This window comes from Lepeophtheirus salmonis, chromosome 9 (assembly GCF_016086655.4).
Source record: "Lepeophtheirus salmonis chromosome 9, UVic_Lsal_1.4, whole genome shotgun sequence".
Taxonomy (NCBI): domain Eukaryota; kingdom Metazoa; phylum Arthropoda; class Copepoda; order Siphonostomatoida; family Caligidae; genus Lepeophtheirus; species Lepeophtheirus salmonis.
This window is the reverse complement of record NC_052139.2, coordinates 20,194,553-20,206,946: the sequence shown is the minus strand read 5'-3', so window position 1 is coordinate 20,206,946 and position 12,394 is coordinate 20,194,553. Positions and strand designations below refer to the sequence as shown.

Below are 12,394 nucleotides of genomic sequence, written 5' to 3'. Positions count from 1 at the left end.
GTGTCAGTATGGAGAATGATGCAGAGACTCTTAGAATCTCCATCCGGAGTGACCACAACATCAAGAATTATATTACAACCTACTACAGATAGAAAAAAACCAAAACTTATGAAGCGAAAATATGGAGGACTTTTGACATGCCTCCACGTGGTCTTCCTCTAGCTCTGACCTCAACCCCATGGACTTTTGGGAGGATTGGAGAATAACGTGTCCGGTATTTCCCATCCAAACTTGTATTCGCTCCGTTCTGCCATCTTGACAGCGTGGTACGCGATTGGCACGACCTTTTTCGTCAAGAGCCGCCAATCTGGTCACCGTCGTGTTGAGGCTGTTATTGCTAGGGAAGGAGGACATATTGAGTTCAAAATGTAGCTAAATATAGTTTTAGAACATATCCCAAAATGATTTTGAGTTGTATTTTCTTCATTTGTTACAAATCGCAGTATTCATCATTTAGTCATGCCACTGCAATTTTTAGGTCTTCACTCTTTATACTTGATGAAGAGAACTGAAGTAGAAAAGTAGAAAGGGCAGCAGTGTATAATTACATACAAGTATATCACTAACCAACCATTGCTAAATGAGTGAGATGATGGTGAAAAAAGAAAAGAGCCTCGACGGAATTCAAATTTTTAGTAGTTGACTCCCATCATTAATAGAAGGAAAATATCTACTTTTATTCTACGTGGTATTAAAATAATAATTTTTTTTGATTGTGTCATAAAAGTAAATGAGATTCTACTGCTTGGATTCAATGAATAAGTAATACATCATCACATTGAAAGCCTGCTACTAATAATAGAAAAGACATTACAACCCATAATAGTGGCATTAATATCTTATAAATAGCTATATATTTATGGATATACTCCCCCTTTAATAGACCTGTGAATATCCCTTACATTTATTTACTTTTCGTGAAGGTAGGTATCAAGAAATCTCGTAGAATCACCATTATAATAAGATGTAATCTACTTTTACAGTGATCAATTTTACCATTTTATGAGAGGATTGAGAATTATCCTCCCTTTTATTAGACATAAATATAGCTCTTTCTATCATCTATGATCCCGTAGAGATGAAAAAATAAAAAATACCCTCTTTGTTGAAAAAAAATAATAATAACAATAACTCTCTAAGAATATGAAAAAGAAGATTGCTTTAATAAAGATTGGACATATTTTTGTGGATATTTTATTAAATCATATCAAAAGAATATTCATTTATAAAATTGTTGTGTGCACAATCCCATTAGGATTATATGACCCTGGCTTAGCCCATAAATCCTTTGGCCCATAACATACATTTGAATTTCATTATGTTATTTTTTATTTTATTGATTATACATAATCTCTTAAGCATAAAATATGTTTGCATGCACATCTTTCTTCTTAACATATTCTGTAAATGTAATTTGCAGGGAGAGGGAGATTTCCCTTTGAGCACATTATAAACATTGAGTTATATTTATTCTTTTTGTTTTATAGGAAAACCATATCAAATTGTTCGTCTCACTTTTCCAAGCTTTCGTGTGAATTCAATTCTCAACCCAATCGACCCTCTGGTGGATGGAGATTGTCGTGAGTCTCTTACAATTTATGATTCTACTTGGAGTAATGGATCAGCAGTTATCAAAACCTTTTGTGATGACATTTCATACCCTCCTTCAAATAAAAAAGACTTTGTTTCTAAGTCCAACGCACTCTTTATTAACTTTCTCTCTAAGACCGGAAGCTATTCGGGAAGTTCCTTTCAGTTTTGGGGTCAATACGATTTCTTTGACGGAAGGGACAAAGTGCAGCCGGGATCACTTTGTGATAGGTTATTTCAAGATCAAGACAACAATGAGGAGTTTAATGTCTTCCAATCTCCTCGCAATACACTAATTTACAAACAAAAATGGAATCCATCTAATTCAGAAAGTGAGCAGCCCGTCATTACATGTAATTACGATTTAGTTGCAGCTAAACATCAGCGAATACTTCTTGAACTCACCTCTCTTAGCTTCAAGTCAAAGTGCAGATCCGACTCAAAGGGCTCCTTCACAGATAGAATCGAAATATATGACGAAGATAGAACTATATCTGAATGCCTAGACTCTTGTTCTGAGCCAAGACGATTGCCCATAAAATATGTAAGTTCTGGCCCGCAGATTCGACTTATTTACGCAGTTGATGCAGAAACGGCAGTTCTCAAGTATTTCAAATCTGGTGGACCAATATTTACTGCGCAGTATCGTTTTGTTCATCCACCATCCTGTGGAATTAGTCCACGAATACCAATGAGAAACTCAGGCTCAATGACATTTCCATACAAACCCTTGGGCCCAGTCGGAGGCTCACTTAAATGCATATGGGATTTAGAAGTTCGTCCAAGATCTGATCTTCATATGCGATTAACAAATGTCACATTTTATCCTCCCTCAGAAAATATTTGCGAAAATGGATATGTGGAAATTGAATTCCTTGGAGACCGTTTGATTCGACTCTGTGATGGTGCAAAAACCCTTTCATCAATAAAAGGCTCAAAGATTTTAGGGAATAATAACTTTCTTACAATTAATTATTATAAAGCGCACGATAACATTAGTGGATATTTTAACTTTCAATGGTCTTCCACTAATTCCAAAAACCAGTTTTAAATTGTTTTTTATGTATTTTACATCGTATGTTCAAGTACATTTTGAAAAGGCTAATAAATAAATTTGAGAGTCCAAACACGTCTTTTATTCCTTACTTTTATTATAAAAATATTCGCGTTTGTACAAAAATATTGATTTTTAAAAGAAAAGATAAATATATATATATATACATATATATATATATAGTATTTAGTATATAGATCGATATGATGAAGGAAATTCTTAAAACAGATTTGACACATACAGAAACAAAATGAAAGTAATCATTAGAGTTTGAATAAAAAAAATTATACTAGGAATGAATTATGTTCCTTTTGAGCTATAAACTTTGAAAGGGTTAAATAATAATAGAACTGTTTGTGTTAAAAAATAACATATAATTTTATGTCTAATGGGAAATCTGTTGTCTCGACTTTGAGTTGATGTCTTTTTAACATAAAACTGATTGAAAGACAAACATACTTATGAGTAATTGAATCGTAATAATTAATGGTACATGGGAAAACTGTAAATGGTGAATGAAGAATAGTATGTTATAATACTTTGATAAAATACAATAAATAATAATAAAAGTTATATTGGACCATGATTTGTGATGAGTGGAGGGTTCATCAAATATAATCATTAATAGTATTTAATAGTATATGTAATAATAAATCTATGTAAATGAATAAAAATTTGAAAAAAGCTAGGATAAAAAAATCAAAACGAAGGAATATAAAGTCTACAAAAAGGGATTAAACAAACGATCCTTCCCTGGATTTTGCACCTTCGTTTAGATAACAAATAACGAAATACTTTAGAATACAAATACTAAGATGTGTAAATAAAAACAATTTTGAGTGTCTTCTTATTTAATAGATATTTTTATTTTTGAGTGGAGAAGACGGGAGGATGATCAATCAATAGGAGTGTATATTATTGGATTTGCGCGCACTTTGAAAGTTCTGCTGGGTTGTTACTTCTTGTTGGTGGTGAATTCTGGGTTTTTCTAACTTCAGACATACCATTCTCTCACGGGCTTTGAGCCATTGGACTTTCTAAAGAGTCTAGATCGATCTCCATTTACAGCGCATGAATTAAAAAGTCCATTTTCTCCATCAATAAGAGATGTAGTGGCCGTTTCCCCTTCTCCAAGCTCCCCATAGTCGTTTGGAGGAGCAAATTGATATCGGGGAGCGGCCTCTGCTGTTTCACATTTGACAGCACTTTCTACGCGAGTTCTCATTTTTAATACGATGATAACAATCAAGATCATGGCCACAAAGGCACCAAGAATTATTCCTATGACAAGCACCATTGTGGCTGGAAGTGTTTTTGTAGGAATAGGTGGTGGGTCTGCACCCTCAGAGCTAGGAGGCTCTGTTTCATCAAGATTCCACTTTTGGTCATATCCTTCGTATCCTAGATTTTCGGAATCTAGATCCGAGGGTCCTCCCTCACCCTCACCTCCCTCATCGTCGTTTTCATTGAGTCGTTGTCCTGGAATGGCAAATAAAGTAGGCTGTGCGTAGTTCGTTGACATTGTGGTGCCATAGGAATCTTCTGTAATGTTGGGATGAATTAGATTGACAAAATCATCGTTATCGCTGTGAATTGGATATTCATCTTCATCGTAGTTAGGTGATGGAACATAAGTGGACATTGGCACATGGAGAGTGGCTAAAGTAGAAAAGGAAACTATTAATTACACAGATAAATGTGTGTGTGTGGTTTTTGTTTTTTGCTTTTTTGATAAAAGTAAATTATAATAATTAATTAGAGCACTAAGCGTTGGTAGTGTGCAAATCAACGCATCTTAAAAATGATAAAAAAGGAGCAGTTTAATCAAGATACATTTAAACAGTCTGATAGGTTTTATGTTTGAAATTATAATACGGATGCAATTTAAAGAAGGATAAAAATAAAATTCGTGCTTTTTGGTTATTAAAAGAATGGATAACTGAAAGGCTACACTGAGAAAAAAAGTAAAAAAACAAACAAACATAAGAGTATTAGTGTACCTAAATAATTAATTTAGAAAACCCATTCACAAATAAATAAAATATCACACAAGAGAGATAATTTCTACGGAATATATATATATTTATAAATATATGTATTTTTGCGATCGTGGATTGTTCTTATAGTAAAGTGAAATTGATGATGACCTGAATAGAGCTATATACAATGCAATGTAGGAGTATTAATTGTAGGTTGGTTATTTGTCTTTTGTGAGGTTTGATTTTGAAGAATGAATTAAAAAAAACATAGAAAGGAGATACAAAATAATACCATCACTCTGACAAAAACCCTGTGTCACAAATTTTTCCTCTTTCTTTTAATTAATCTTTACTTTTTAAACTAATATTTTTTTAGATAACAAAAAGCACTTTTGTGAACTTTTCATGAAAATATGTAAATTATATAACTTAATTTTGTAAAAAAATGGAGTTTAAATTTGATAAAAATATTTATGTAAATAATATATAATGTCACATAATTAATTCAATAGTACCTAACAAAGATATGTACGTAAGTCAATTATTTTATTAATGTACCATTATGTTGATACTAAAAGGAGCCTTAAAAACACTCATCGACAAATTAATCAGATCATAATTACTTTATTTAAAAAAAAAACAACAACGTATATAAGTAGATCCAAAGTCAAATAACTTTGAAATTAAAGACCTTAAATGGATCCGCTAGGGATTTAAAAATCTCATAATTCAGTTGATAATTTATAAAGGTCAAATTATTCTATATATGAAAGGCACACTTTTATTTTTTCCCTTGTTTTTAACCAACTAAAGGCTATATTTTTATTATTTGAAAAATTAAAATAATAGTGTAAAGAATATCTGAAGGAATTTTAATTATTTTTGTTATCATGATATTATTATCTTAGGTTTTTTAGTTCCTTAAGACGATCACATGGTATTTTTAATTCAACCATCCATCTCATTTTAGAACTATACTACAAATAGTAAGATTAAAAAATATCTCTTCGTTGTCAAAAAAGAAAGAAAGAAAGAACGGAACGTGTAAAAAATAATATATATTTGGAATTCTTTTTTTATTTTCCTTTTTTTTCTGGTCATATTAATTATGATTTTTTAGAATAAGTAGAATTGTTACGAAATTCCAGGGAAAATAGGGTAAAAGAAACTTTTATAAAAAAATCTGCAAGGATGTGGAGCATCTGTAGTTTGTTGTTAAAACAAACGGCATAGGCTGAGAATAATTTTCCAGCACCCCCTATGCGAGTAACATACACCAATATTTTATATAAAATAATATTATTCCTCAGAAAGAGTTGTTTTATTTTAACAAAAGACGGTGTTACCCTCTGCTGCTTTTTTACAAAGTACTATAAGTAAACAACAGTCATGCCCTATTGGATTTAAAAAAATCGTGCAATCCATATCTGAAAGACTATTCTTTAATTAATTATGTTATCAGAATAAAACACGATTGTTTTCATTAATTAGTTCATACTTTTTCTACAACCAGGGGGAAAAATGGCCCTTACTTGGTCAAAAAAAAAAGAAGAAAAAAAAAGAGGAGTGGACATGAACATCACTTATATAGTATTGTGCATTTGTGTACATTGCATAAGTAATTTATTATTAACTAAAGCTCATACATCGATGAAGTGTCGTCTCATGTAGGTTTATTTTTAAAAGCACATCATAAATATTTTCTCATGTACAAATTCGTCGGAGACTAATAGTAGATGAATCTACGCCTTTGTGTATGTTTTGCTCATAGATAAAGAAATAAATAGAGAAAACCAGTTATTCAGATGGCTATATGAGGAAAATGTTTTTTTGAATATAGAAAAATTAAATCTGCTATAAAAAGAGATTAGATAGGTAAAAACAATTTTGGACTTCCAAGAATTTTCTTTCTTCGTAACGGCGTTACTTCACTTAGATCAAAATATACCGAGTATTTTATTGTCAGCAGTGGATGTTCAGAGTGTTCTGAACGTTGCTTGATTGAATTAGAATTAGTTTTTGTTAAGCTGTGAACATATTTGAACAATTATTTGAAAATTAATTTATAGAATAGAAAAATTGCCAAAGTCCTTTTTCTCTCTCTTTTGTAGGAAAAATTGCATGCTATAATATAGGTAACAACGTCCCGTATTTCCCCTTTTCTAACAGCTGAAATTTAGATTGAGTTTCTTCCCAACTAATCCCCTCTATATATTTCTTTCTCTATGGTTCTGCTTTGACATACTTATAAGAAAAGAAATTTAAGGACATCTCTCCGTAATAAAGGGTTCTCGTCATGTATCATTTCATAAATACGCTGAATTAATAAGAATAGACGATTTTACGTATGTTAGTGTCACTCTTTTTACTGTCCAGAAAGTAAAAAAAATATAATAATGAAATGAAGAAGTAATAAATAAAATAAGACAAAAATATAACAAAACAAATAAAATAAAAGATGAAATAGTGGAGGCCCTTTCTACATTATACAGACTAAGGACTACTTTTTGAGTTTTAAATATGTACTCTTACATATTCTGTCCTTTATAGGATAAAGCATTCATTTCGTATAATGTAAAACATTCCCCCCCTCTAGGAAAACGTAACGAAACAAGTGATATTGAGAAGACAAAAATAGGGTTGAAAAAAAAAAAAAAAATCAAATTATAAAATCTTACTTTGTTGGTTTCATAATTTATCTATGGTTGTATATTTTAACAACAGTTTTGTACTAAATTTATATCAATACAGATTTTTTTTCTTGGTCGATTGAGAGGTGTTTGAGTATGTCTTTGTGTGTGAGAAAGAGATCTCGTTTTTTTTTTTCAGAATATGATTTGATAGTGTGTTAAACTGAGTGAGAAAAGCAACAACATTAGTTTTCTCAACAAACAACAAGGATGGCTTCTCTTAGTTTTGTGGTAAGTAGGAGGAGGAGAAATAGTAGACCTAAATTGGGTTGAAGGGAATTCCAGCCAACGTTGGTCATGATGGAGGCTGTGAGAAATAAATAAATCCTTTTGAATAGTGGAATGTGTATTGTGGATAATAATATGGTTATTGATCAATATACGAGATAAATAACAAAACCCCTGTCGAACAACAACATCTATTTGGGCATTTTTATTATTATTTAGAAGAGTCATGAACTTTTAGATACATGGAATTCATTTTTATTTTTTCTTTCCCACATGTGTCATAGATACTTCTTCGTGTATTTCCTTTCAACACTTAAGACAGGTTACCACATCTATCATGCGTGTAAACAATTTATTTCTAAAAACTTTGCATAATATCATCTTCAAACCTCAACAATTATCCCTATCAAAATCCGGAAGTTTGTGATTTAGAATGTGACTTGTTTGCAGGAGTAAACATTCAGTGACAATTTTAATTTTCGAAGCACATAAATTTAAATTAATAATGTGCTATTTTCTCTCTCCCCTATACAAAAAAAAAAAAAACCACTTTAAATCAAAGAACTTTTCTATTTTTTCAGGGTTTTAGAGGTTTGAAGAGTTTACCATAAAAGTTCTTAGAAATAAATTGTGTGAGTTTTTGAAAACAAAATAACTGTTCTAATTGTAATAAAAAAAATGTGAGGAAGCCTAATCTTTGCTCAAATTTGTAGTATTGCATTTCAAAAATGTTAGACAAAATACCAGCATCCATTATTTTAATCTTTATTGTACACATAAAGGAAAAAAATCAACCATATGGCACAAGGAAAAATGCCATCTCTATTCAAAATATCTAGGGTTCCATGAGAAGTTCACAAAAGGGTTATATTGTAGCTGAACCATTTCAGTACCAGAAAAGCGATGAAAATGTAATGTATTGATTCGATTATATATCTCTTTATATTTTGGAAAATAAAATTTAGTACCAAACTTTTTAAAGGGACAAAAGAGTCCCTTTGATGCTTTAGAGTAGACTTCCTTTCTTATATTTACGTCTTTTATTGATCACTTCAAAAATTAAAAGGTGAAACAAAACAAAAATGAAATGTTTACCTTATTTATACTTTCGAAAAAGCCTGAATAATTTCCTTATTTGAATAATGCAGGGTCATTTTTTCGATTCGCTATGAAAGAATCATGGATCAATCTTAATTCTATTTCATTAAAAATATATTTATAATGCTAATGAGTAGATTTGTATAAAATATGACCTTCACGCCTCCAAGATTTTTACAATTGCTAATCAGAAACGTGATTAGTACTCTTTCCAATGATGTTATCATTATTATGTAGTTATTGAAGAGATACCATCTAAGTATAAAGTAAAAGTTGTTGTATGGGTTCATGAAATACGGAGAATAACAATGAGGGTTTGTTCCTCGGGAGTTATAAGTATAAGTCCTTATTGGACGCGGTATAGAATTGAGGACCGACATCGTAGTAATTCCAGCCAATATGTTCTCTATAATTGGAGTGGGAGCTGTTTAAATTTTCTTCCTACCACAGCTGCTTTCAGCTGATATAATTAAACGTCATGACAGCTAAGTCGCTCTCCTCTATGACATTCTTCAAATTGTCGGGAATACAACGTTCATATTTGTGTTCTTTTGTTGACATATCGGCAGTCGGCAGGTCATATTTTATACGTAGTCTAAACATGAAGTTAAAATTGTTGGGGTTTCAGGTCCTGGAGGTACCGAAAGGGTACAAAAAAGTAGAAAAGAACAACAACTAAATAATAATAATAAGGAATAATAAATTAAAAAAAAGCAAAATAAGGAAGAAGCGCACAAATAAAATTAATTAACCTTATATTAATTTCAAGATAAAACCAAATTTGTTTACTATATATATATATTCCTTGTTATTGCTTTATTCGGTTTATTTTTTGGGCGTGACCAAAAGCAAGGCTTTCAAAAATTATTATCTTCTAAAACACATGATGTATCGTTGGAAAAGAAAAGCATATTGTTTGATTAACATCAACTAGTAACAACTTAATTATTAAACATAGCAATAAATGGTAGCTCTTGATTATTAATTGGGTTTATATTATTTATTAGGTTTTCTCTTCCTCTCCCATGAAAGGATGTGATATGAAAGCATTTGTTAGTAACGTGTAAGAGCAGCCGCAGAGCCGTGACTTGGAGTTTTTTTGTTTTTGTTTTTTTTTGGGCTGGGGAAGGGGGCTGTTAAAAATCTTATGAAATTTTGACGTAACTTTTTTTTTAGAAAAGATACATTTAAAAAAAGTTTTTTGAGAAAATATTTTGAGAGTTCATAAAAAAATACTTTTTCCCCCATAAAACAATTAATTTTACTCAATTTGACAAATCAAAAATTATTTTAAAGAAAGTCACATTTTTTAAGAATTCAGAAAACAAATTGGACAGTAAGTACTTTAGTGAGATGGGTATAGGAGGGTATTTCCTCCGCCCTAGGCATAGACTTGAAGGTAGGAAAGGAGTCAAAGCAGCTTTTTCTTGATTATACAAATGCAAGTATCACAATCATTATTTCTTCTTAGATATGAATGAGGGATATTTGTGTGTATACAGGGTTGGTACTACTACTACTGGGTCAATATATGATTTATTGTAAGAGTTTTATTTATACCGAGAGGAGAAGAAGTCCACCAAAGTGAGTAATTACTGCTTATATGACCTTGATGTATACGGATTTGGATTTGACATAATATTTTATATCGTCCATACAAAATTATAAGAAGCCAATAAGATATGTGTAAAAATCAGATTTTTTCATAAGACCAGAAAATTAATAGGTAAAAAACAAAGTAGATTGTTCAGGATGCCCGAAAGGTCATGGATACCAAATTTTTGGGAACTGTGAGGATTTCATGTCTCCTCACATCTTTAAGACAATGATATATTATAACTATAAAGGTCATGGTACTTCTCTGGATCAAGAAAATTCCGTCACATGTCGAAAAAGTCGATTGAATGGTTGGGAGAGCACTATTACCACTCCATATCAAAAGTTAAATAGCCTACAGCCCTCTAAATTTGAATCCTATGGACTCATCTTTCTGAGGCATGTTTAAGCAAGATCTTCTTCATCAACACCAACAATAAAAAATGCAGCTGGTTATAGAAGGGCATGATGAAGGTAACGTTTAGCCGCTTCAGTGAGAGGGAGATTGAGGTTGAGGTCAACAACATTATCATAAATTGAAATTCAGTATGTTGTAAACTTGTAACTGAAATAAATACTTGTTTATCGTTATTTTTAATGTTAAGCGAAAGGAGAAGTCCCCAACCTGTATGTAGATATTGAAAGAATAATGATATCGAAAAAATCATGACAAAACACTAAAAAGTAGGGATTGGCATATTGTAGAGCACAAGGAAAAGGTGGGAGTGAGACTTGTGGTTCTACTAAATTACGACCCTTGTTAACATCACTTGAATGTTACATAATTTTAGAGTGACAAATTTGTATCACTATTATAGTGAGGAGAACTGTCTACATTTAAATTAGTAGAGTTGTAAAACCTATTACATTGGACGAGTGCGAACTTTTTTTGTAGTTGCTGCCTTAACAGTGGTTTTTATTTTCCAACGCTGTTAATAAAGTTATTTTAATCTTGTAGAGAGATAGTAAAATGTATGCATAGTATGATGTAGTCAATAGTTCGTGAAAGACACTCAGGTTGTGTTGGGGAGTTGTAAATGTAGTTATTTGTTAGACTCAGAGTAGAATTCAGTATCGACATCGGAGTAATGGGTTACAAGTCCTTTTAAGAGCGGAGTGGGATTTGTATTTATTTCCTTCATATTTTAGAAGGTTACAGCTAAGCTGTCTTCTTCTAGAACATTCTTCAAATCGTCAGGATTACCATGTTGATTTTTTTTTTTTTTAATGCAGGAAGGTCATATTTTTAACAAATGTATAAATTAGTATAAGTGGAGGATAATTTATTTAAACGCATATACTTTTATTTTATTATGCATTTAATAAAAAATAAACCAAAAGTTACTGGGAGTTCATTATTCAGAGCAAGATGAGCACACCACGATAATCAACTAAATAATTGAAAAAAATTGGAAAAAGAACGATAGCACATACCGTTTTTCCTTTTCAAATATTCAAATTATGTTACTTTTCTCTACGTTTTAGCCATCCCTACAAGTTATAAATATTGTGCATGGAACAAAAAAAAGTGCCAGAGGAGTAAAAATATACATAACACGAAATGAATGCTTTGCTTTTGATTCACATACGGTATCAATAATAATAATATATTAAAATGAAAATTAAGTTGTCATGACATCCTAATGAAAATAAAGAGAAACAAAATCAACACACTTCCATCACCCTCAATATAATGAGATGCGCTTTCCAATACTAAAAAGGCCCAAATAGGGATTGGAGTAGGTACTTTTTTTTTTCTTAAACTTGTTTTGATCAGAAAAAATATGTTGGTTCTTACTTTATTATTTTTTGTTTGAAAAGATAGGGACAAGACAAGAAACATACATAGAACAGAAAAAAATGTTAATCAACTTACTATCACTGCCTCGAGGCGAACTTCCACGAATGTCTTCCTTATTGCTGTTACTAATAGTTTCCTTATGCGAATCCTCATTTTCTAAATCAACCCAAGAGGAATCTCCAGAACCAGAACCTGGCTGGCAATCTTCTTCATCATCACAGTTATAATAACCATTCAAACCTGAAGTTTTAACTGTCTCACCATTCCCACGTGGATTACTCCCATCTGTATTTAATGTAAAGCAGATGCATTTAATAAAAAAAATGTATGTATGTACAAATTAGGGGTATAATGTTGA

The 12,394-nt window shown here is 31.3% G+C and overlaps 2 protein-coding genes across 5 annotated transcripts in view; one reads left to right on the top strand and one right to left on the bottom strand.

Annotated features, from left to right (window-relative positions):
• The window catches only part of LOC121124058 (uncharacterized), a 40,506-nt gene extending 37,789 nt beyond the window's left edge, over positions 1–2,717 (top strand). The window contains exon 3 of the mRNA XM_040719169.2: positions 1,488–2,717. Within this exon, the coding sequence (XP_040575103.1) occupies positions 1,488–2,641 (1,154 nt within the window). The 3' untranslated portion in view covers positions 2,642–2,717. The remainder of the gene's footprint in view (positions 1–1,487) is intronic.
• Positions 2,718–2,997: 280 nt separating this feature from the next.
• LOC121124407 (neurexin 1) overlaps positions 2,998–12,394 on the bottom strand; it is a 38,889-nt gene continuing 29,492 nt past the window's right edge. For 2 of the 4 annotated variants that reach the window (XR_011781691.1, XR_011781690.1), the window contains 3 exons: positions 12,112–12,321; positions 7,302–7,620; positions 2,998–4,303 (listed from right to left, as the gene is read on the bottom strand). Coding sequence is in view for 2 of the 4 variants with exons in the window: in XM_071890899.1 (XP_071747000.1) it covers positions 3,639–4,303; positions 12,112–12,321 (875 nt within the window). In the remaining 2 variants the exon portion in view is untranslated. The remainder of the gene's footprint in view (positions 4,304–7,301; positions 7,621–12,111; positions 12,322–12,394) is intronic. The other 2 variants (XM_071890899.1, XM_071890900.1) reach the window with 2 other exon arrangements.